Source organism: Notamacropus eugenii, chromosome 4 (genome assembly GCF_028372415.1).
Source record: "Notamacropus eugenii isolate mMacEug1 chromosome 4, mMacEug1.pri_v2, whole genome shotgun sequence".
Classification (NCBI taxonomy): Eukaryota; Metazoa; Chordata; class Mammalia; order Diprotodontia; family Macropodidae; genus Notamacropus; species Notamacropus eugenii.
The window spans coordinates 361,070,643-361,098,175 of NC_092875.1; the positions used below are offsets into that span (position 1 = coordinate 361,070,643).

General features: G+C 35.5%; 1 protein-coding gene across 4 annotated transcripts in view; it reads right to left on the bottom strand.

Moving 5' to 3' along the window:
• CTNND2 (catenin delta 2) overlaps window positions 1-27,533 on the bottom strand; it is a 1,167,955-nt gene that overhangs the window by 693,147 nt on the left and 447,275 nt on the right. For all 4 annotated transcript variants that reach the window (XM_072605431.1, XM_072605432.1, XM_072605429.1 and 1 more), the window contains exon 4: window positions 26,669-26,781. In XM_072605431.1, coding sequence (XP_072461532.1) covers window positions 26,669-26,781 — 113 coding nt within the window. The remainder of the gene's footprint in view (window positions 1-26,668; window positions 26,782-27,533) is intronic.

Genomic DNA, 27,533 nt, shown 5'->3' on the forward strand with positions numbered 1-27,533 from the left:
GAAATGAATAGTAGGTAAATTATGTGTACTAGCTTTATTATGAATTTGCAGTAAATACTAAAGTGCAGAAAAACATCATGGAATGGAAGACAGAAGTCTGTTCTTGGAGTCAGGAAGACCTGGGTTTGGGGAATGAATGACCTTGTGACTAGAGGCAAATCATTTAACCTTCCAGTGCCCTCAAGCATGACAGTAACTCAAAGAAAGTCATTCCCTAATCTGCCCTGGTAGAAGAAGTTTTCATGCTTGGAGCTCCCCACAAAAGTGAAATAATAGATCCAAAGGTGCCCTTCCTCTTCGTCTGTCCAGTCTTCTTACTCCTTATACTTCCCATCCCATTTACTCTGTGAGCTAGTAACACTGGCCTCCTTGTTTTTTTTACACTCTATCTCCTACTTGGAAATTTTCACTGGTTGTCTCCCATACCTAGAATGTTCTCCCTCCTCATCTCCATATCTTGGCTTCCTTCAATAACAGTGAAAATTTCCTCTTCAATGGGAAATCCTTCCTGATCCCAATCCATTCTAATGTTGTCCCTCTGTTGATTATTTCCAGTTTATCCTGTATATAAGTTGTTTATACATACATGTTTACACGTTATCTTCCCCATTAGACTGTGTGTTCTTTGAAGGCAAAGATTCTTTTATTTTTCTTTTTATCCTTGGTGCTTAGTATAGTCCTGGTTCCTAGTAAACACTTAAATATTTATCCACCTATTGATACACACATGTGATGGTTCAAATTATGATATTAAGTAATGTTTTCTAAATTTAATCTTACAAAAAATGGGTCCTTTTGAACACCAATTCATATGCTGAAATTGAAAATGTCATTTTCCCTTATTACCCCAGGTTTTTTTCAATGTTCATTAACTTCATTTTTCAAATAAAATACTTTGAGGACTACAAAGTACTTGTTCATTGCATCTTTGATAGCAAAACAAGTAAGAGAAGGAAACAATTAAAATAATCCTTTTTGTCTATCTTCAGTTATCTAATATATGGATATAGATACATATATAGATAAAGATATGGGCAAATAAGAAAATGTAAATCCAACAGTCACTTTTTTCTTTTGCAGGGTCCTTCCCTGCCTCCATCTCCCTTAACTATTGTGGATAAAAAGACCATTGCATATCTTGAAAGCCTTAGCATATGTAACTCTTCAAATGATGCAAATATGGATTTTCAGTTGAGACAAGCTGTAACAGCAAAGTTAATGATCACATACACCACTCTTGCTCTTATATAATATTCAAATATCAAAATTTCACATTCCATGCTTCTGTTTATCCCCATTAACGAGTACAGGAAAAGTCTCAACTTGTTTCTGCTGGTCTGCTGAAAGCAAGACAAAGCAAGTTAAACAGCAGAGAGGGGAGTCCGTTCACAGCCAACTTTTCAGAACCTTAGACTGGCAGTTAGGGCTGAACCCATTCAGGGCTTTTAGAAATCAACACACAAATTCAGAACTCAATCTGCCCACAGGAGGGGAAGCAAAGAGGAGCCCTCCGCAGCTGGTAAGCACAATGACCTTTCACATTCCTCACAATAAGTAATTGTGAGAGCTAGGTCAGGCTATGAGAACACCTGCTTAGCTCTCCTCATTTTCTGGTCAACTCTCTAAGCCAGGTCTCCACTGACTTGTCAAATGAGGAACACTTAGGAAAATAAAAACTCACACAAATAAACCTCTTTTCTTAATACTTCCTTCCTGAATCCCAATGTTTTCCTAAATCATTGCTTTAACTTTGTGCTTTCCCATGAGAATCACAGGATGCTGGCAAATAACTGACAATCATCTGTAGAGCACTGATGAACACAGGCACATACCCCCATAAAGGCACAAGGGAGATAGCTACTGGAGACAAAAAAACAATGAAATCAACTTTGGCCTATGAGGCAGTTCAATCAACTAAGGACCAATTCAGTTTAAATCTTCCCATGTGTATATTTGAAGACTATTCCAGTCTTGCTAGGGCTCTCTGATCTGTTTTCCATTGTAGGTTACTTAAGGATATAAACGTTCCAGGCTCTTCACTTCAAAACATACTTGGAATTGATCAGAAAGGTTATGAGAGCATGGGTTCCATTAAAGTTAAGCATTCTCTGCATACATTAGCATTCAAGGAAGTAACAAAGATTATAGAAACTCAATAGGGTGCAATACACGAGAAATTCCTTGAGTCTGAGACCACCAAAACAAAAGGCTACCTTGTATATAATGTAAATTTGATCTTTGTAGTAATAGATGAGGTAGTTGAAATGGTAATTTTTTTTTCAGCACCCCTCTCACTTTGAGGAAAAAGGGACCTCCTAGGCAGGTAACATTAGCTTTTCCTGCTCAACTATTGGAGCTGAATAGACAAAAACTTGCACTGATTTCTACCGTGATTGTCTTGACTGTGTAATGATAGGTGATCAAAGCAGTATAAATAATGGCTGTGATGCAAATAATAATTCCTTATACTGATGTCTTGCTTTGCAGTTTACAAAGCAGCCTCTCATTAATTATTTCACAGGTGTCATGAGGACCCTTCAGGTTGGCAGGGCAGATATGTCCATCTGTTATTCAAATAAGAAAACAAACTCAGAGACTTATAAACTTGGTGTCATAACTCCTGAAACTGCATCTTGGCTCTCTTAATTACTATCTATATGGCAGGAGATCATAGAAGCAGAGATGAAAAGAGTCCTTTGTGACCTTGAATATGCTACTTAGCTTCTCTAGACCTTAGAAATATCATATGTAATCAGTCAATAGATAAATCAGTCAACTGCCAGAGGATCTAAGGCTGGAAGAGGCCTCATGAACCATCTAGGCCAATCCTCAGTGACACAGGTAGCAAACCTTGAGAGTCAGGATTTGAATCCTGGTCCTTTGATCCCAAAGTCAATGTGCCTTTCAGTTCAGCAGTGGTGTGGAAACACAGGCCAAAAGCCATATGGAAGGATCCCAGCAGGGGCACCTAGTGACTTAGGAAGCCACATATTAACTTTATCTTTGTTTTATTGTATTTTTATTTATTTTCTTACAATTACATTTTCATCAGGAGTGTTTCAAGTTAAGCCCTATCTTTGATATCTCTGCAGTACACTTTTATTAGGAAAGAAGGAAATGTAAATAGGTATAAGGTTTACATGGAACCTTGTATACAGTGTTAAATTTTTTTTCCCAGATGTTGATTGGTTTTGCTGATGTTTTAATCCCTTCTTTTCTTTTAAATGTTATGTAGAATACTTCTTTTGTAAAGAGTTATAAAAGAAGAGAATTGTAGGGATTATATGCAAAAACAAAAGATATCAATCAAATTTATTTTAAATAGTAATAAATCTCTTCACATTAATGAAAAAATACATTTCCAAATGCCTTATGTTGAAATTTTAGCATTTAGCAGTTATTCTTAGAGGAAAGACAAATTGTTAGAGTTTGGGAGATTCTACCAATAATGAAGAGAGAAGAAGCCAAATTCTTGTAATGAGGGTGGAGTTCTGTGCAAACAATTTGCACTTAATAAACCTTTGTAGAACTGAACTGAATAAGTAAAGTGTAGACACCCAGATCATCATTCTTCCCCTCAGAACCTTTACAAGAAATACCAAGCTGAAGAGCAGCTTGAGTTTTCTCCATTGTGTTAAATGCAATGAATGAGGTCTGAGTTCTCTCTTTGCTTAGAGACAGCAGGAATCACCAAAGATTTAATATACTTGGCACTATTTTGTACTTTACATTTGAAAGTTATGTTGAAAGAAAAAGTTTGTTGATTGAATGTCACCACAGGGTATAGTATCAAAGTTAGAAAATATCCAAGTAGACCTCCCTTGAATTGATGAACTTATGCTAATGGATGCAAAGGGGGCTATTAGTGAAAATGCAATTAAGTTTTACATGTAGAGTGTTAAAGAAGGGTGGAGACAGAGTATGGGTTTTACAAGAGGCTGCCATCATTACCATATACTTATCTGCAGTTGGGAATGGTTGTGTATAGCTCTGCAAATGATTGAAGTGGCAAGGTCGAGTTGCTCTTGTATGCTTGTTTATCAGCCATCAGTTACATCTAAGGGAGTTTGAGTGAAATTCTGACTCTCATTTAATTTCAAAGATATTATCACAAAGATATTTTACCCAGCCAATTGGGCATCATAAGATTCAGTTGAATAGTTAGTTATGTGGGTAAACCTCATTGTTGAAAGAGGGTTGGGAAGAAGACTCTAGAAAGAGAAGACACTGAGAAAATGAAACAGTGAGAGAAGAATACAACAATGATTTAAGCAGGGCTATCACAAAATTGTAAAGCAGATTAACTTTGTGCTAATACCCCTTTTGTGTTTACCCTACTTAGCTGCTGCATCAATAGGGGGTCTGTTCTCCTTGGCCCAATACCTTCCCACTATTATCCAGTTGCTTAGGAGACCTCTAAGGTACCCTATGTAAGCCTCTCTTTCTCAGGTTGCTTTCAGACCATTCAATGTTTGTCCCTAACATATTGTAATATATTCATTTCATCTTTCCATTCAAGCCAGACAAAGTCTTCCAAGATGACAAGCTCCTTAATCAAAGAGTCAGCTCTGATTTGGTGAAAAGCCATAGTGATCTCTTAGCAGGACAATAGCTACATGTGATTTCTGGAAACAAGGTCAAAATCTTTGTTGCCTAACTCATCAGAATAATTCAATTAGTAGAAATCTCAAGTCATGTAGGAGGGGAACCAAGCACCATGGAATATGAAGGAGAATGACTGTCTTGGAAAGGTTGGGTTTTCCAGAAGTGTTCACATTGTAAATCTTTTGTTTACGGTCACTCTTGGGGAGTTCCACAGTTTTGTAGCAAATTCCCAAAGTAGAGATAGGATTTCAAAATGCTTAATTACTATACTTTTACACAGCATACGTTTCTCTTCTTTGATTATTCTGCTTCACATTCTTGCACATAATATAAAAGTGTTGCTTTCCAGTATTGTAGCTATTATGATGGGGAACAATTTTTATAATTATATGTGATGTCACCACATTACCCTTTTTTAATTAACTATATTCACATCACAGGCAATGATTAATTATAAATTTCAAGTACAGCTGGAGATGCTGAGGGTCATCAAATTGATCTACAAAGACATGCTAGCACTGAAATCAGAGCTCTCACATCTAAGGGTATTTAAGCAGCTCAAGGATTTATACTTTAAAACTCAACATTTAAAAACAAAATAAAACAGGGAAACTAACATCAGTAAAAATAACATTAAACTGTTTAAAACCACATTTTCTAATTCAGTAGTCATAAAACAAAACGTAAAGGAAAAATATGCATTTCTCCCCTCTATTTCAGCTACAGTACCTTGTATCCAAGTACAAAAGTCAAGAACTAGAGGGGAAAAAACAACTCACTATTCTCATCTGAAGGTGCCAATCAAAGTGAACAAAGCTTAGTTTCTTTAACATTAAAGTCAATCACTAATGGTTTTCACCAAGGTTAAGGTAAAGATAGCTGCAGTAGTTTCACACTTAATTTCTCAAATTTATAATCAAATGTATTTAATTAATATGAAAAAAGTTAAGAAATACATCAGCCAAAAACAAATGAAGTCATGGAATGATCATAATAGACGTGCTTTCCACAAAGAAACCAAAATCAATTTATTTACCCCACAAGAACATGATGAAATAATGTAACTCTAATCCTTCCTTTAAACAAGAGTAAATATGTGAGAGCAGCATAGATTCTGGAATTTATTTCTCAATATATTATTAATTTTCTTGCAAAAGTTTAGAGCATTCCTAGCCTTTACTATGTGGGAAAATTTAATATTTTACTATATGACAAACAAGTTTCTTTGGGAATAAAATAAATTCAAAATAAAATTTCATTAGCATTTGACATTTTGGATGTTGTCCATTTCCACTATTTGAAAAAAAAAGTGTTCACTTAGAATGATGGGGGTTAACATTGGTCCTGCTGTATAAAATGAGGAACCTAATCTATTTTCCTTACTATATAAACTGTGACCTAACATCTTATTTACCATATGCTCTCCTTATTTTAAGATCTCAAATTTGCTTTAAACTCTTCCAACACTTTTTGCAGAGGTATGGGAATCCTCTGTAAATTTATTTTTTATTTTGTTCTAACTGCAAAAAAAGTCCATATAGAATCAAATTCTGCTTAATTGTTTGTTTTTCTCCTCTAGGAATGCTTGTTAGTTTAACTTTTTATTTTATTTGATATTTCATATTTTCCCAATTACACATAAAAACAATTTTAATATGTTTTTCCAAGTTTTCAGTTCCAAATTCTGTCTTTCCCTCCCTTTTTCCCACCCCCTGCCCATTGAAAATGCAAGCAATTTGACGTAGGTTGTACAGGTGTAGTCATATAAAGTACATTTTCATGTAAGTCATTCTGTGAAAGAAAAAACAGAGTAAGAACCCCCAAGAAAAATACAGAAAAAGTATCTTTGATCTTCATTCAGGCTCTACCAGTTCTTTCTCTGGAGATGGACAACACCTTTCATCATCAGTCCTACAGAACAGTATTGGATCTTTGTATTATTGAGAATGGCTAAGTTATTCATAGTAGATCGTCATACAATGTTGTTACTATGTACAATGTTTTCTTGGTTCTGCTCACTTCATTTTCCATCAGTTCATGCAAATCTCTGTTGCTCTCAGCTGCTCGTCATTTCTTAAAGTACAATAGTATTTCATCACAATCAGATAAAATCACTTGTTCAGCCATTCTCCAATTGATGGACATCCCCTAAATTTCCAATTTTTTGCCACGACTAAAAGAGCAGCTATAAATATTTTTGTACACATAGATGTTTTTCCTTTCTTAAAAATCTCTTTGGAATCAAGACTTAGTAGTGTTATTGCTTGGGCAAAGGGTATGCATGGTTTTATAGCAATTTAGGCATAGTTTCCAATTGCTCTCCAAAATGGTTCAATCAGTATAGAGCAGTTGAATATTTTTGATGATTAGTTGTGAACTTCTCATTTTTAACATTCTAGTTCTGCGTCATTATTCCCATTACTATGCTCCAACAATATTTATGTGGATTACAAGGAAATTTAACACTGTAGGAATACAGAAGTCTAATCCAACAAGCATTTATTAATATACATACAGGGGTAGGGAAGCTGTGGCCTTGAGTCCATGTGGCCTTCTAGATCCTCAAGTGCGGCCTTTTGAATGAATCCAAATTTTACCAAACAAATCTTTTTAATAAAAGGATTTTGCATACTATGCAAAGCACTAAGCTAAGAACTAGGGATATAAAGATAAAATTGAAAATAGTCCCTGCCCTCAAGAATTTTACTATCCGTTGGAAGTGGGAAGTAGTAGAAAATATAAATAATTTGAAAATATAAATATATTTTCATATATATCATATAGATATATATTCAAAATATAAAAATAAAATAATTTGAGAGGATAGGGAACAATAACAACCAAAGAGAACAAAAAAAACCCAAAACCAAACTGGGAGATTGCTTGAGATTTGAGCTTTAAAGGAAAACTGATTCCAAGAGGGACTGAACTTCATGCCTAACATGGATGCAAAAGATGAGGGGCTGAGTTTGAGGAACATCAAGTTGGCCAGACTTGCCTGGATATCAGGATGTGTAAAGAGGAGTAATATGTAATAAGTCTGGGAAGTAAAGCTGCAGCCAGATTATGAAGGGCTATAAATGCTACTGAGGACGTCCTATATTATCCTAGAGGTAATAGAGAGTTATTGAAGGTTCTTGAGAAGAGTAGGGGTAGTGATGTGGAGGCACATGTTCTGTCCTGTGTGTTTGAAAGATTTAAGCACGATAGGGCAAAATAACATAATTTAGGAGGTAGTATAAGATTTTTTTTTTTTTAGCAAAAAGTTGTTCCTTTATGTTGAGGATAGAGGGAAAAAGCACTGAATTGGATCAGAAAGGTGACATCTATTTCTAGAACCAAGAAGCCCTGACTGACCTGTGATGGTTAAGATTGTGTCATCCATTGTTCCAGAGGCAGAAAGGAGCTATAACGCCACTTTCTCAAAGCGACCCAAGAGCAGAGGTGATAGCAACAGGCTGAAGGGCATGTCTTGGCCTCAGCCTCTGAGCTGATCAATATGGTTTATCTTAGCACATTGAAGAGAATAAGTATTTATATAGCACCTACAAGTATTATTTCGTTTGTTCCTCAGAACAACTCTGCAAGGTAAGAACTATTTGTTGAGGAAACTGAGGTAAATAGAGAGTATATATCTAGGGTCACAGAGAGTGTTTGAGAGCGGATTTGACTTAGGTTTTCCTGACTCCATATTCAGCACTGTATCCATTATGCCACCAGCTACCTACTAAATGCATGAAAGAAATTCTACGAAGCTCTTTCTCCTGTGATGAACTTCACAGGACCTTTCTCATATGTTTGTATTTAATCTTAGTATTCCATATTTTAAGGAGAATGTTTTGGATCATCTTTGGATATCTTTTCCAAATTTTTAATGATCCTAGGCATCTGCCTAAAATAAAATTCATTTTTAACACTATTCTTTTGGTCATGTTCTATGTCTGATAGTACAGTCTCTGAAGAATTAAATTTGACAGTCTCACAAAGGACAGTGGAGAAGAACATGGTGGATCTGAGTAGCTGCAGCACATTAAAAATGAAGAATTATTCAGTAGATCATCCAAGAGATCTATGCCTAGAGAAATAGGTGTGGTCAAATGGCAAGAAGAAAGAAAAAGCAATGGCCAGCCTAGATGCTCCATTGGCATCCATGTAATGTCAAGAGATCTAGAAGAAGGACTCTGGCACATTGCATTTAACCCTGGAGGAGAATTTGTAGAAAGATAGAGAAAAAGTCCACTGAAGATAGGATTGCAATCTGGGCTAGTGGATGGTGTGTAGACACTGATGAGATCAGAAATCATCAAAGCATTTAATACTTTAATAGTTAGTTGGAATGTATGAGTACAGTAGGAAACAGTAGTGGAGGGAAAGGCCAGGTTACCATTTCTGTAAAGAGACAGAAAATAGGATTCCACTGTTAGCTTTATGAAAAGCTAACATGTTCCTGAAAAACTGGGACAACTTTATACATCCAACCATTCGGATAACTTTGTTCACTCTTGGACTCAGTATATGATTCTAATAATACCATTTTACATTAAAGAAGCCTAACTCCCCCTCCCCAACCAAAACCTTAACACACACACACACACACACACACAAACACACACTGCAACTGTGACTTTGCCTAAAGCACCCAAATAATACTTATACTCTTTAAGCAGCATAGAAATAACTGTGCTCAGCACCTGGGTAGCAAGAAAAATTAGTTAAAATAGGATCAGTCAGAGAGTATATTTCATCACTAAGGAGGAACCTAGAGACAACTAGATATATAATGGATAGAATGCTGAGCCTGGAATCAGGAAGACCTGGATTTAAAACCAGTCTCAAACTCTGTTTACTAATCATGCAACCCTAAGCAAGTAACTTAATCTCCCAGTCTGCCTTACTTTCCTCAACCGTAAAATGGACAATAGCATATGCCTGCCAAAGTTTTTGTAAGGATCAATTGAGACAATATCTATAAAGTGCTTAGCATCGCTTCTGGTACATAGTAGCCCTGTTTCACTCCATCTTTATTTTCTTTTTATACCCCAGTATGAGCTCTGCCCTACTTTGGCCTGGTACTTCTCCCATCATGGCAGACTGCCCAGCAACTAGCTTGTGGTATTCTGGGTTCTCCATCCACACTTTATATCCTAGGATCTTTGGTTCCCTGTGACAAGTTTTTCTTTACCATGTGGCCCTGTGTTCCTAGGTCTACCCCAAAACTGAATTAGTTTTAAAGGTTGGTCTGAGAATATATGTTTTGTTGCCCATTCTAGGGTTTTATTTTGGGTTTTTCTTGCATTAAGAAAGAAAAAACAATATTTCTGCCCCCACAGTCATGAGACATATGGCCCTCACTGGCTACCTAAGCTTAGTAGGGTCTTAAGAAACAAAAACAGAGGCAGCATAAACAATAATCACAACAACAGGTAGCCTTTTGAGATGCTTAAATATATTAAGTGATCTAGTTAATGAGCTATTGCTATATCTTCTTCTCTACCAAACAAGTAACAAAATGATCAAGTGGTACTTAGCTGAGATAGGATTCCCATAGAATATCCCAAGATCATGGGCACATTGAGTTAATTCTGCCACTCAGCTGGAGGGCCAGGGGACTTGTGTATTTTGTAATTTGTACAATTCAAATAAAATCAATAGAGTTAATGAATTGTGTTGTAATATTTACGTTGCTGTAAGACATCACATCTACAATGACACGAGGATATTAGACAACACCATGACTGAAGAAAAAGTTGTCTCTTTAAAAGTTCAGATAATATTTTCTGAGTCTGTGTTAAATGGTCCTTTCTTTTTTTTGCTTGAGATAGTCTTAATTATGTATTTTGAATTCAATTTTATTTTCAGTTACAAATTCTCTCCCTACCACCTCCTACTTCCCACACATTGAGAGACCAAGAAAAACAAAACCTGTTATAAAACTGTTTAGTCAATCAATAATAATTATGTGTTAATTAAGACAAAAAGTAAGGTTTTTCCCATATAACTGAAAGGAATAGTATATGCATGTGCCCATGGGACACATCAATCATAAATAATCATTATTTATTAATATATTATTATATGTGACATATAATATATTATAACACATTCTATTTGTAGAGTGCTTTATAACTTCAAAAGTACTTTGAATACATTATTTGACTTTTTTTCTTGAAATGCACCCATTGAAGTAGTAAGCAGGTGGTGCCATACCCATTATGTATAACAAGAAACTGAGGTTCACAAAATTTAAATTAATTGCCCAAGGTCACAGTTTTAATGAGTGGCAGGAGAGCCCAGGTCTTTTGAGTACTTGCCCTATGTTTTGTATTGCATTATGCTTCTTTTAATTGTCTTTTCTATTGAGTGAGTATTAATGAAAGGGAGACATACAAATGTGTTTTGAAAGAATTAAACAGCTTACTACAAATGAGTCTTGTCACTTACGACAATCAGCTATCCACAGGTGTGCAACTTCATTCATGCTTTAGAGAGATATTCATTGCTAAATTTTAAGTCAATTTGGCAGTCAATTCCTTGGACAGATTTCTTTAATAATCTCTTCCTCAATTCACATACTCAAGTAAGTATAAAACCTTGAGTAGTAATGTGCAACATAATTTTAAGCTTACTCAGCTGCCTCACTACAGAGCAAACAGATGTTTGAAAAGGCTGTAGCTGGTGCCCTACCACATTCCTGACAACAGCAAATCACCAAAAATCATCTGCATTGGCAGCTGACACCAGTCTGGTAGTTTAAAACTCTATGCTATTACCATCACCTGTTTAAAAAAAAAAAAGACCAGACCCAGGCATGTGCTGGGAAAAAGACCCAGAATTATGTATACATTATGTTTATAAATAGGAATCTTGAGATATTAGCTTTTGCAATCTGCCATCATTTCAAATGCAAAATAAGTGAATATCTCCTCTATTGCCAAAAGTGGCCCAAAGTAGCCCCTAGTGTAAAAATAACATCCTCCTTCAGAAAATTCTCCCTGAATATACAGCTGATAAGTGTCAAAACATCCTCTTTCATTTTTCTTGTTTTCTTTTTAAAAATCACAATGCAAAGTACTAGCCTAATATATTTGAAATACTTATGTCAGAACAAATCACACTCTGTGGAAAAGTTTTTCATCTTGTCTGCAGACTGAAAAGAATACTTGTCTTCAGGCTGTACTAGAGTTTCTAGAAAAAATTTATTTTTCAAATGTACATATAAATCTACTTTACAATGTACTTTTCAAAAACATTTTCCTAAATATAAAATGTTAGAAATATGCTAAAACTAACAAACACATTTCTTGGAAAGTGTCCATTTATTACTCACTTTAGGCCCCTGGCATCTAATGCCACATCCATGTGTTTAACTTAGTTCACTCGTGATTAGGTGAATATACCCCTCTTTTTAAAGATGATTAAATATTAGAATATGATCATATTAGAATGTGTCAGAATTATATATTTGAAAACAATCTAGGACTATCATCCCCCAATTAGACAGGTGAAGAAAATGAGGACTGAAAGAATAAATGATTCACCTGTACTCACTTATTTCAGTGTTTGCAATTGTTCAGTGGTTTGCATGTATCCTAGCTCCCAGTCTCATGTTTTCCTACTATACCACACTGTCGGTTTTAAATATCATTGCTCCCCACCCATGGAAAATATTTATCTAAATACTGTTTATTTACCTGGCATTAGTTTCAAATTGCTTTCAATGGCCATAAACCAAAAATTCAGGAAATAGGGTACACAGATTGGAATCCAAGAAAAAGTGAAGATGTCTACAATAAGTTATTTTCCAAGACCAAGAGAGTCCTCGCTTTATTCCTCCGCTTAAAAACTTCAGTTCCTCATTTATGGATTCCCAAATAAATACAAATTTGTTAGTTTGTCATGTAAGACTCTCCACAATTTGGTACCAGTCAACTGTACAAATAAGTTTTACCCTATTTTCCTCCACATACTCTATATTCTCATTCTTCCTCCTGTCTCCTACCTCTTTCCACTTCTGTGCTTTTGAGGATACTACTGTTTCCTGTGTTGAACTGGAACTTCACCATCTCTTCCTAATAATGGTCTCTTGCTTCTAAAGGTCCCAGTTCAAGTGGAACCTCTTTCTAGAACCCTTCCTAGACACCTACTGTTAGGTGATCCCACTCCCCTTGAATCTCTCAGGCACCTTGCCCTGATCTCTTTTATGGACTTAATGATTTTCTAAAACATATGATTGGTTTGCACATACATTCTATCCTCCCTGTCAGATTACAACTTCATTTTTGAAAGGGGCTTATGATGTTTTTCATCTTTTTATCTCCAGCACCTTGACCACAGGAAATGTTAATAATTGCTTTGTTTAATAGAACAAGTGTGATCTACATGACCATGAACTTGAAGAATCTATAATGTCACTTGCACAAGAAAACACATATTTTCCTGTACATGGTACTCAAGAGAAAGAAGGTAATATAAATTTCTGGTAAGTTAATGATGAATATTCCTAAATATACCCACTTTTTTCTGGTGATTTTCTAACATTGTGATGAGATTTTTATTTAAATTTGCTATTAAAGACTTATCATCCATATTGTATGGCATTAAAGTTGTATAAATTAGGATGTTAATCTAATAATGTAAGTTTAAATGCTTTTAGCATAACTGAAAATGTTTGCAGATATGGAAGAATACGTATATATTGAAAAATAGAATTCTAAAGAACATCTAACTAATTTTGTAAGAATCACATTAACATAATTCCTATAATAATATTTTAAAGAAGTAATCTAAAGCATTTGCAAATATCCTAACTGATTAGTTATTACACTTAATGGGTTAATGTAGTTTTAAATTTGAAATATGATATAAATCAATTAATGTGGAAAATTTGGACATACAAAACAACTATCATAGTATAAAAATTTCCAGGGTATATATGGTACTTTTAATATTTATTAAATTCTTACAAATCAAAATGGACCTGGATAAATTGGTATAAAAATATAGAAAACTTCCAATTTTAGTAAATTTGTATTTACATAATTCAATATATACAAGACAGACAACTCTCTCCTCACCTGAAGGACTTCACTCATACATCCACTAAAAACAAGAGGACAGAAAAAAAAGAAACTCATAAAATCACAAAATGTGAGGTATAAGAGACTTCAAAGGCCATCTAATCTATCATGTATCTAAATATGAATCTTTCCTGTACTGTCCCCCCAAATTGTTCCTTCTGTTTCCACTTGAAGAATCTTAAAAATTCCCACTTGAAAATGTCCAGTGAATAGAAGTCTACTATTTTCCAAGGTGGTCTATTTAACATTTATGCCAATTTCCCCCCCTTACATTTAGAGGAAGTCCACTTTGAAAATACCATCCACTTGTATTTTCTGTTCTGCTGTCCAGGGTAAAACATCATCATAATTGTGATAATAATATGTAGCATTTAAATAGCACTTCAAGATTTTAAAAAAAGCACTGTTACTTCATTTGAGCCTCAAAACAACCTTGTGAGATAGGGACTGTTATTATCCCTATATTAGAGAAGATGAAACTGAGATTGAGAGTTTAAAAGGTGTGTCCAGTGTTATACAGTTAGTAATTGTCTGAGGAAAGGTTTGAACTCAGGTGTTTTTTTCCTCCAAAAACAGCACTCTTACCTTCTGCACCACCTAGCTGCAGAACTAAGTTAATTCCTAATTCATGTGACACCCTTTCACGTACTTATAGACTTGTTTCCTCTGGCTCTGCGGTATTCCAGTCATTTACTTGATTCAGGTCTTGCATAAAATATTGTTCTGCAATATTCACTGAAGATTATTTTGAAGAAAACTTATTTGACTATTCATGCATATAAGACCAATAAATCATATCTGGCATATAATATATATTTTGACTGATCATGCATAGGTTTTTTTAAAAATTAAAAATCACTTTAGAAAGAAACACAGCTTTATATTATATGGAAACCTGCAAAAGTAAGATTTTTTTTTAAAAAGGGAGCATTATTGTGTAAGATAATCTGAATTTAAACTTAAAATCATTTAAGGAATCTACTTTAAGAGCTTAATATTTATGGGTCTCTTATAGATATTTAAGAACATACTCCACAGGGAAGTGATTATGATGCATTATCATTTTATTAACTTGAATGACACTTTAATTTTATTTTGAAACCAAATATTTGTAAACTAAAATGCATATGGGCACAAGAATGGAGTTATGACTATATTCAGTAGTTACAGTGTGTCAAGGTCATGCCAGTTTGTCCAAAATAACACATTTTCTTGTTCCTAGTGTTTCCCCTCATCTCTACTCAAAACCAAGACAAACTACTACTACTACCACTACTACTTCTACTACCGCTGCTGCTGCAGCAGCTACCTAACAGTTATTATGTGCCAAGTCCTGTGCTAATTAATTCTCAGGTCTTTTGATGGTAAGGGAATTTGAAAATCTTCCCTGCCTCTTAACAGGCCCATGTGACCTGATTGTCTTTTACCCCTCTTTCCTCCTCCTCTTCTCTCTCTCTACTTCCCTGTTCTACCTTTTCTTTTTCCCATTTCCCCTCCTGTTTCCCCCTTCTGCCTCTTTTTGTTTCTCCCTTTCCCTCAGTCTTCTCATTTGTTCTCTCTCACTTCTCTTTCTCCTTCTTCCTTCTCTCCTTTTTCTCCCCCTCTACTCTCTCTCTCCCTGTCTCTTCATCTCCCTCTCCCTCTCTCTCTCTCCCTCTCTCTCTCTCTATCTTTCTCTCTCTCTTTCTCTCTCTCTCTGTCCCTCTCTCTCTCTGTCCCTCTCTCTCTCTGTCCCTCTTTCTCTCTGTCTCTCTTTCTCCTGAGTCACATGAACCCCATGATGGGAGAAGCTTGCTGAATGGGTGGAGCAGGAAGGATGGAGCTGAGAGAGAGTGAGGCAGAGATGAGGCAGAGAAGCTAGCTACGTGTGAGAGAAGGTGGAATTTTGCCTACAGGAACTTGTTTGTAGGGAGGCCTATCAGAGGGAAGGCTTGGGGATGGTGGTGCTCCTTTTATTGGTAATGTGTACAAACTTCATTGTTACCATACTGGAATTGGCTTTCTGGTACCTGAATAAATATTTTGGTTTCGTCTTTGAGGAAGAGAGTTTATATTTTGTGAATTAACCCTGGAAATATGCACACATATCCATAGCAGCTGTTGTGGGTATCACATTGGTGTTACAGATCTTTATATTATCTCTTGCAATCTTGATTTGAAGGGTTTTTCTAAATAGGTATAGAGTAAACATATTTAACCTTTTAGCTGCACTTTGAGAAATGTATAACTACCAAGAGAAAAGTCACTTAAAATTTCTGTCCCAAAATTCATAGAAGGGTAAGAGAGGTAAGGACATTTCCTACCAGAATCATTTCCTTCCAGTTGACTGTCTCGGCCACATGGAAAACTGAACAGAGCAGCTCAGATAAAAAAAAAAATTGTGATCAAAAGTGTACCCAGTTACCCCTATAGAACTCCATGGCTGGAGCAAAATAAAATAGTAAAGCACTTTGGAACTGATAAATATAGGTCAACAAGTTAGCAATAGCCTGGTGATGTGTTGGCAGCCTGTGAGATTGATGTGTCAGAAAAATGTGCATTTTTTCCATCTGTGTCCAAAATAAAGCAATGGAAACCTCCATTTAGCCTCTAGCAATTGAACTAGATTGACAGAAAGTACTAAAGTGGAACCTCAAGTACTAAATGAAAGATTTTTAATATAGTACAATATATATCTGTCTTGAGACAAAATCATCATCTGGGGAAAATTTAAGAAGGAAAAATAAATCTTCTCTCTAGTTCTTCCTGAACTCCCCAACTATTTTCCAAGTTGACAAAGCCAGAAGTGACTATAAGCCACTTATAATTGGCTTTCATAGTGTGGGTCCATGTGCATGAGTGGGTTGTATTTTTACAAGTTTGATGTGAATATTGAATCATGAAATGTGAAATTACTTTAAAATATTCACTATAAACCAAATATGAATCACGACATATGCAGCACCCTCACTTCATTCTCGAACTACTATGCTAAGTGGATAAGAAATGAGAAGATGGCTAGGTTTGGGCTCTTAAGAGAGACTATGAGGGAGTCAAAGGGACAGAGGAGGAAATTATATGGCTGCAGGATTTTTTCAAGGGTAAAGAAGTGGGAGTATGGGATAATGTTGCCAGGGGTTCCATAGGTGTTTCTCTAAGTGGCTGGACAGAAAGTCCTTCCTTGTTGGGACCCACCTCTGCTGCTCATCTGGAAAGACAGAATAGCCAAATTGCTGGGTCCAAAGCTGATAAGCCAATGTCTAAAACCAGATGACCAATGCCTTCCCTTGAAAAGGAGATTAAGACAATTGAGCCAATTGGATCGTGACTTCCTTCAACTGATTTGTTCTTGATTTCCCTAGAGGTCATGAATAGCACTGCAGAATTTTGAGTTGCTTCATTTGACAATGGCTAACAGGGAGGCTAAGTCTTGGCATTCTGATTATATCTGGACCTTTCTGGGTTCTCTGGCTACAAATAAAGATACTATTCCTGTGTTTAGGGTTCCTTGAAAGATAACATAGTAGGGAGGAAGACAAAGTTTTCCAAATGATGTGAAGCCATGATTCTGGTTGAACTGACTCCACCCACACACCCATTGTCTGGATTAACAAAGTAGACAACAGTTTGTTATAAAAGTGAAGATGAGGAGGTCTTTGAAAACTCATGGAGCACACTTTGATGTTTGATGGAGAACATAGTAATCAGAGTGAAAGAATGTGCAAGTGCCAATATCCTTGAAAAGGAAAAGGCAAGGAGGAAGAATGTCTTCCAGCAAATGAGGTATCTACTTAACAATAATGGTAGGCAAGTCTACATAATTTTAACAATATTTTTCATGTCTTGTGAGGGCAGTTTTGATATACCAATGACAATATCTTGCAATAGATAGTAGAATCAGGAACAAAGAAATAATAGTACATTTTTTCCATTTTAAAAAAAAATCCTACAACACTTACAGGATTAGGAGTTATAAGCATAGGATCCATTAAGAGGTTTATGATCTAGTAAACTCTGGTCAACAGTGACATGTATATATATATAGAATGGTTCACAATGAAAGTCAAATTATGCTTTAGCTAGTCTAAAAAGTCTGATGTGTAGGAGTTGAGATGAATTTAAAGAAGAGAATAGCATAGACTTGACTAAACAGCAAGGAAGTTTGCTACATCAGTTCCTCACTGAATATTTAAAATAATATAATTTTTTAGAGGCCAATTTGGAAAACAAAGGGTAGGTTGTTTTATTGGTTGAAGCAGCAGGGTTGTAGTGGTGGAAATTTAGAATAAAAGGACACATATGATAGGACTTGCAAGGGATTTCCACTCAGTCCAATGAATCAATAAGCATGTATTAAGTTGTCATTAGATACCAGATGCTAAGTTATAGGAATAAGAAGAAAGGTAAAAATGGGCCGAGGAGTTCACATCCTAATGGAGAGATAAGCACGAAATATAAATAGGTACATATAAGATATATACAAGTATCTATGAACCCAGGAGATTAAGAGGATAGCAGTGCCCTGGAGCATAATAGAAAAGTCAAGACAAAGGTGTGGAGGGTAGGGTGGAAGAGAGTGGAGATAATGCATTTTGTTTTGAACATGTGGAGTGTGATGCCTGAGGAACATCCACTATTAGATGACCAAAAGGCAACTACTGCTACAGGCGTGGAGCTCAGGAGGGAGACAAGAGAGAGGTATACAGATCTGGGAGTCATGTGCATAGAGATAATAATTGAATCCATGGGAACTGATGATATTATCAAGTGAGATAGTACATAGGAAAGAGAGGAGTTCCAGGACAGGCATAGTGGGCATGACATGGATGAGGATCCAGCAAAGGAGACTGATAAGGAGTTGTCATGTACATAGGAGAAAAACCAGGAGCAATCCATATTATAAAATCCTAAAGAGGAGGGAATATCCATTAGGAAAGAAGATCACATTCTGCATGCAGGTCAGTAAGTATCAGTATCGAGAAATGACCATGAGTTTTCACAATTAAAAGATCGTTTGTACTTTGGAAAGGATAATTTCAGTTGAATTATGAGATTAGAAATCAGAATACAAAAGGTTTAGAGAAATAGAAAGTTAAACAGAAGGTACCTCTTGTACACAGCTTTCTCAAGGAGTTTTACCATAGAAGTGCGTAGAAAAATAAAATAATAGCTATGAATAAGGGTCAGATAAAGTGATTGTTTTTATTTTTTATTTTTATTTATTTTTTTACCTCTTATGTTTTTATTTTTTTTACTTTTTAAAATTAATTTTATTTATTTTCAGTGTTCTATAGTCACTACTATATAACTTAGATTTTACTCCCCCTCCCTCCAGCTTACATTCCCCCTCCGTCCCCGAGACAGCATACAATTTTATATAGGTTCTACATATACATTCCTATTAAATACATTTTCACTATAGTCATGCTATGCAGAAGAATTAAAATGAATGGGAAAAATCATATAATAAACTAAAACATAATACAAAAGAAAATGATTTGCTACAATCTGCGATTGAATTCCATAGTTTTTTCACTGGATGTGGAAGGCATTTTGCCTTAAAAGACCATTGGGTATTTATTTTTTAAGTCCTTGCATTGCAATGAAGTGCCAAGTCTACCAGAAAAAAACTCTCGCACACTGTGGTCGTTGCTGTGCACAAAGTTCTCCTGGTTCTGCTCCTTTCACTCAGCATCAGGTCATATAAGTCCTTCCAGGCCTCTCTGAAGTCTTCTTGTTCATCACTTCTTATGGCACAATAGTACTCCATTACATTCATATACCATAATTTATTCAGCCATTCCCCAATTGATGGACATCCCCTTGATTTCCAGTTTTTTGCCACTACAAAGAGTGCTGCTATAAATATTTTTGTACATGTGGGACCCTTTCCCATTTTTATGATCTCTTAGGGATACATTCCTAGAAGCGATATTGCTGGGTCAAAAGGTATGTACATTTTTGTAGCCCTTTGGGTATAGTTCCAAATTGCTCTCCAGAATGGTTGAATCAGCTCACAGCTCCACCAACAATGAACTAGTGTTCTAACTCTTCCAGATCCTCTCCAACATTAATTGCCTTCCTGTTCTGTCATGTTTGACAATGTGATAGGTGTGATATGGTACTTCAGAGTTGTTTTGATTTGTATCTCTCTAATCAATAGTGATTTAGAGCATTTATTCATATGACTACAGATATCTTTAATTTCTTCTTCTGAAAACTGCCTGTTCATATCCTTTGAGCATTTATCAACTGGAAAATGACTTGTATTTTTGTACATTTGACTCAGTTCTGTATATATTTTAGAAATGAGACTTTTATCACAGACACTAGCTGCATAAATTCTTTCCCAGTTTTCTGTATCCCTCTGAATCTTGGCTGCATTGAGTTTGGTTGTGCAAAAATTTTTCAGCTTAATGTAAGCAAAATTATCCATCTTGCACTTCATAATGCTTTCTATCTCTTCTTAATCAAAAATTCTTCCCTTCTCCATAAATCTGATAAATACACTACTCCTTGCTTCACCAATTTGTCCATAGTATCAACCTTTATACCCATTTGGACTTTATTCTTGTGTATGGTGTCAGGTATCCAGTTAAGTGATTGTTTTTAAAAGGGAGCTAGATTTATTTATAGGCAACAAGAAAAGAATCAGTAGATGGGGGAGTTTGGAGATTACAGTGAGAGTTGGGAAAATGGTGGAGGTATTCTTCTGGAGAAGATGGAGGAGATAGGTTTAAGGGTGCTTGTAGAGGACTTGGCCCTGGCAAGAAAAGTTACCTCTTCATCCAATAAAAGAGTGAAGGAGGACAGAACTGGAGCTGATAGTTGGGGGAATCTGAATAATGTGAACTGAGGAGAAGAGGAGTTCTCTGAAATGGCCTCAATTTTTTTCAGTCATACACAAAGTTAGGACCTCAATGTGGAGTGTGGTGGAGGTGGTGCCATGAGGGATTTGAGGAGAAATTAGATTAGTCTTTATAGGTAACAAAGATGGCTTCACTTGAAACTGTAGTTAGCAAAGCATTCTGTACAAACTATTAAAAGTTAAGTGGAAAGATGGAAGCTATCTGAATTGAAGTAGCAATGAGAGTAAAAGAACGTAAGACAACAACATCTCAATTTCCTCATACCTAAAATGAGGCAGTTTAGAATTGTTGATCTCCACAGTTTTCCTCAAGCATTCCTGCTCTGTCATGATAAGATTCTATGAGGCTTCAGACATATTCCTAGAATACACCTGCTCTTGATGACAGCAGAAGGAGTAACTAAAGCCAAAGTTAATGCAGGAAATATCTCGGATATAGGATGTTTACCATAAGTGGTTGAGCAACAAGACAGAGAACATTTGAAGTAAAGAAGATTAGCTATATTGAATATAGTGAAGTCAGAATGCATAACATCATACAGGAAAGCCCACTCATAAGTAGACCGTTAGCATTCTTGCAAGAGAAGTTTTTTTGAAGCAACTTATGAAATCTGATTCTTAAAGGATCAAGCAGGGCATCAGTTTTAGACACAACAATGGTCCCAAAAGATATGCAAGTAAAGGCTACCGTACTCCAATTTTGAGCAATTCTGTTCTCATAGTCAACCACAAGCCACATAAAAGGCTTCTGCACAATGATTGCAACATTGTTTACTTGGAATTGCAGTTCAATATTCTCATTCTCTTGTCCAAAAATGAGTACACTATTTGTTGGAGGATTTGTAATTTATCCACAAGAGAACGGCATCATTACCTCACATAAGATTTGCCTGTTATTTTGTGTTGTAATTTTAAATAACAATGGCATTCAATGAAAAAAATTCAATAAAATATCAAGATAGACAGTTGAATCATGGCTTCACAAAGTTCTCTAAATGCTTCGTCATCTAGGAAGTAAATTTCAGGCATTTGTAGGTGTAGAAATTTAGTTCTATAAGAGCTTTGATTTGTGGTATTAAAAAAAGTATGTGTTCAAATCAATGCAAAAATATACTTGATGTGAACAAACAGTAGAATGTCAATATGTGTGTATAGAAACACACATTTGTGTATGTGCCCTTAAAATATTTATATATTGGAGTATCTTTAGCTTTATAGGGTATACCAACAGCGTAGTTTTAAGCTATCAAAGCTTAAAACTTAAAGCCTTTATTTCATATTGAAGCTTAAATAATTAAAGATTAAAATTGCGCTCTTTTGAGACAATTCATTTGTGCACATATTCATATGTAAATGTGTGCGCGTATCCCAGATCCTAGTCTTTGAGAGTTGTCTTCAAAACTGAAACATTAACTAATTTGCCCAGAGTCACATAAACAGTGTGCTTCAAAACTAAGAATTGAAACCCTTTCTAACTTAGAGATCAGCTTTTTCTAGTGTGCTGTACTGCCTCTCCTCTCTATATACAAATACTTCTGCGTCTACCTTGCTTCCAAGTCACTAGTTCTAAACCTTGGCATGTTCACACTGGCCTTATGCCACAAAATTTTCAAAATTTTCCAGTGGGAAAAATAACATTATTTTCCAGGTTTAGATAAAGAGTTATTTTATTTTTATTACTGTTCAGTCATTTTCAGTTATGTCCAACTCTTTATGACCCCATTTGAGATTTGCTTGGTAAAATACTGGAGTGGTTTGCCATTTCCTTCTCTATCTCATTTTACCAATGAGGAAACTGAGGCAAATGGAGTTAAGTGACTTGCCCAAGGTCACACAGCTAGTGTCTGAAGCCAGATTTGAACTCAGGAAAATGAGTCTTCCTAATTCTAGACCTGGCAGTCTATCCACTGTGCCACCTAGCTGTCCCATTCCCTCTTTCCCCCTTTTTTTGCTTTTATTTTAGTCATTAAAGTGTTTGTCTTCAATCATATACATTCAGTATCTTAATTGAATTAAATCTTAATTGAGATTAAAGTTTCTTTTTGCTCTCAACTTTCCCTACTGAAATCAGTCTATGTTTACTTACTATTAACTAGTGTCAATACCATGGATTTATTAAAACCATGGTTGTTCATAAAATGATAGATACATTGGAAAACTAAGTTAGGGTACTAGAGTAGCGTATTTGATTCTGAAGCTGATGTTTTTCAAATGTACTTATTTGGCCCTAATTTCTATTGATTTTCAGTATCACTGTCAGCTAGATGGTATAGTAGATAGAGAAGGAAATGACAAATCACTCCAGTTTTCTTTGCCAAGAAAACCCCAAATGGTGTCATGAATAGTCAGACATGAATGCAAAACAACTTCACCACCATAACAAAATTGCTTCTCCAAATACTTGCTGGATATCTGAAAGAGAATGTCCTATAAATATCTTATATTTGACATGCCCAAAATTGAAAAGGCCCTGCCTTTTTAACTACTTACTAATGTGATAGATACTGTGCTAAGTGATGAGAAAGGCCAAAGAGAGTGCCTCCCTTCAAGGAGATGAAGATCTGATGGGGACAGAAAACATAAAAAGAAGCTGAAAGACATGTTGAAGTCCTGCAGCCTAGTAGGAAATGATGAAATAGCTGCCCTAGAATCCCTCCTTAAGTGTAGGATCTGCGAGAGTACCATCATCCTACATGTCACCTAGGCTCACAACCTAGTCTCACCCCATCCTACTCCCATTATCCAATTTGTTGCCAAGATCTGTCAATTTTACCTTCGTAAGTTCTCTTATACTTCCTATAGTTATACTCCTTTTCTCTAATCTAGGTTTTCATCACCTCATACCTGGACTACTGTAGTAGCTTGTTAGTTGACCTGTTTGTCACTAGTCTTGTCCATCCTTCCATCCTCCATTCTGTCACCAAAGTTATTTTCCAAAAGAATAGGTCTAAGCACATCCATCAACTTGTTAAATATACTCCAGATGCTCCCTTTCACTTATAGAATCAAATACGGAATCCTCTGTTTGAGATTCAAAGCCCCTACACATACATCAAACCCCACCCAGAACTTTTCTTGCCCTCTTATACTTATTTACCTCTACATATTCTATAACCCAGTGAAACTGGCCTCCTTGCCGTTCTTTGAACAAGATATCTTTGAAATCCTTTGAAATTTCAGCTAAAATTCCATCATCTATGGGGAGGTTTCCCCAATCTTCCTTAATTCTGCTCTCATCCATTTGTTAATTATTTCCAATTTATGCTGTATACAGCTTGCTTGTAAATAGTTGTGTTTTTCCTTCATTAGACTGTGAACTCTTAAAGAATAGGGATTGTCTGTCTTTGGCCTTTTTTTGTATTCCTGGGCTTAGTACACTGCCTTGAAGATTCTAGGTGTTTAATCAATGTTTATTGATTGAATGAATGAAGCAGGAAGATTGAGATTTGAATCCAGTGCCTGATATCTGCTAACTGTACTGCCATGAGTAAGTCAATTAATCTCTTAAGCTCAATATCATTCACTCTAAAGAGGTCTGAATAATACCCAGAGTACCTAGCTCACAAGGCAGTTAGGCTGTGCAGTGGATAGGATGCTTGGCCCTGGAGCTAGGAAGATTGATCTTCTTGAGTTCCAATCTTACCATGTGACCCTGGGCAAGTCACTTAACCCTATTTACCTCAGTTTCCTCATCTGTAAAATGAGCTGGAGAAGGAAATGGCAAACCAATTCAGTATCTTTGCTACTAAAACCCCAAATGGGGTTATGAAGAGTCAAACACAACTGAAATGACTGAAGAACACCTAGCTCTCTGTAGTTGTTGAGAAACTCAAATGAGATAATGCATGTAAAGTGCTTTGCAAACAAGAAGCATAAAATGTTTCAGACAACTATTTAAAACAGAAGGAAAAAATATATAAAAAATTATCACTGCATACATCATCAATATACTTCTTTGGGGTTATTGACAATTACAAGAGCAAATTTCTTAGAGGCAAAATGAGCCAGTTCAAACTGTCCTGATCTTTCATGCTCAGTGGGACAAGTCAAGAAGAGGATTAGGACACAATGCACAAGATAAGACCAAATCTTTGGATTATGGCAAATGTCATAGTTCTCATCATCAACCCCTTTTTACAGTGTTCATCCATTTTACACAAGTGTTAGAAGATGTGGACTCCAGCAGCTCACAGATAAATGAGGATACTTTGGGAAGTTCACAAAGCATGTAAGAATCATAATAGGACATAATGGTACAGGATACTGATCATAAAAATATGATCCTGCTTTTTCCCAAAGTAGCTGTAGAAGAGCCTGAGAAAGAGTTCTAGATATATTCAGTTTAGCCTAGCTACTTCCTCCTCGTAATCCACCTTTACAATGTTTCTTTTAAAGAAACAAAGAGAGACAAAAGCTATTAGACAATGTTTCAGGTTTCCTCTTTTGTCTGCGGTATTAATATATTCCGATGTTAACAGATTGCTACCTCTTTCCTTTTTTTCAATTTTCATAAACCACCTAATGGGACCTAATGAATTCAGTGCTTTACTGCTCTATGTGCAAACTATTAAATTATGGCAGAAATTAATAAAGCTAAAGGTTTTGAATGGGATGCCCTCCCATGAGAAATGAGCCAATTGCCAGAGTTCTATAAACACAAAGACATACATTAAGAGTTTACAAAAAGCAAAGTGGTATTAAGACCAAAAAGGCAAGTTCTTTATATTAGTGTACACAAAAGAAATCCTCCATAAAGAAAAACGTATATCAGGTGCACAAAGATGAAAGTTGCCAACTTGCTTGGTTCTGTTTTTGTAATAGTAAGTACACTGATGAATGACAAACCAAAAGGTAACGGAGAGAGCCAACAGGTTCCTTGGAAGACTGATAGTTATCAATGTGATACTGAACTCAATTCAAGATAAATATCTCCAGAACAGTGACTATAAACCAGTCAGAATTCATATATCCAGCTCCTTGAGCAGTTTAACCATTAGCAAAGAATATCATCAGATGAAGGGAAAAGATATACATATATACAGACAAATAAATATTTTTTAACTATTGTTTTTCTCATTTCATGGCAAAATGAAATACAGCAAGAGTTAGCTTTTAAGCTATTTTTAAAAGTTTCCTTCCCTGAGCCATTTTCCTTGCTCCTGTTATATTCTACCAATCATCTAAATAAGGTATATTATTTAAAAATATACTACGATAGTAAATGGATGACCCAGAGGTTTGGTCTTGAATAGTTACTCACTATTCATCAGTCAACAGGGAAAACAAACATTTTTAAGATAAATGGAAGATACCACCAATACTATTAGCTCTATTTTTTTAAACAAAAATGTTGTTTGTGATAGTAATAGTATCATATGTTCAGTGGACAGCTGACATAGTCTTTCATTTTTTTTATTTTAATCTACTCGGAAAACTGGAATTAAAGCAACATAGTTTTTCTCAAGGTAAGTATTATATTGATAATATAATGATTTTCGTCCAGATAAATACCCTCCTAGTCATATGCAAGTCCAGGCAGAAAGAATATATGTTTTGAATATATACATATATGTGGGTGTATCCACATATATGCATATGTGTGCATAGTACTTTCATTTTAGACAAGATCAAAGCCATATAATTGTAAGATTTTTAGCTAGATATTTTGTCAAAGAAAATGTCCTTTCTTGCACTCTGCTCTTAAAGAATTAAAAAAAAAACAAGCAATAAAATATAAATGAAAAGCGAAGTCTTGCCACAATTCTAAAAATGCATCATTTCCCTCTTTATCTGACTAGATTTTTTTTTTCTTCAACATCAATAAGCCCTCACCTTGGATCATTTAGAATAATGAAATATAAAGATACTAATTTGGCACTCTATGTTTCAAGCAAGTCACAAATGTAGTCTTCTTCTGGACTGACCTACGCAAAATCATTTCGAGGCTACATACATTGAATTCATTAATTTCACCAAAACAGATGCCTGTAACAAATCATGCCAGTTAGCTGCCTTTTCCAGCATCCAAATGAATGCCTCAATCCCACTGCCAAGTGTGTAACAAGAAGATAAACACCACAATTTCCTATCAATGGCAAGTCACTGCAGCAAGAGCAAAAAAGAGCAGTTAGTACAATACCTAATGCTGCTCATGCTTCCAGTCTCCGATCCAAGCTTACATCTCTCCAGTTGGCTGGCTACAATCTGGCGTTCAGCCTCCAGTTCTCGAGTCAGTCTTTCAAATTGTAGTTCCTGAAATAAAATGACCAACATTCATTCCATGAGCTATGTGAACAGGAGAATGGGAACAGTGAGATACGTGCAAAGGGAGGCAAGTATAAATGAAGAAACAAGTTTAAGAAATCGCTGGTAGTTAATAAAACCAATCACTGAATACATGCTATAAACACATCATTTCAGGACGGGCAATACTATAAAGTACTTTGAAGTAATAAGCAACCTAGTCACATACATTTAAACTTGACTAACCCATCTTTCCCCATTTGATGCCCCCAAAGGAAACAAATTGTTTCTTTAGCTGTGTTCATTTTATGGATTTACAGTACTACAAATAAGACCAGCATTTCTGCAAATAAATAATATAATCTTATATTTTATAAGATTGAAAAACACAAACTTGCAAATATCCATTTGCAAATTTACATGATAAAAAATGTTCTAACCCCCCCTAAGGGGGGTAGGGGGGAAGTTTTTTTAAAAGGATTGTTAAAGGATTAACTCTTTCATTTCATAATGCAGAATAATTAAAACAGTATCTGCAAGGTCTCAACTATTTCCATATATAAAACTAATGTGTACACTATTAATCAACAGCCTTATATTTTAATTTATTCCTTATATTTTCAAATATCTACATTTGAGATACTCATATTTGGCTTTGAATTAATAACACCTTTTACTTGATATTTTTTTCTGGGCAATAGAAGTTACTTTTTCCCTAGAAAAACAAAACAAAATAAATGAACAAAAATGTAGACTCACTG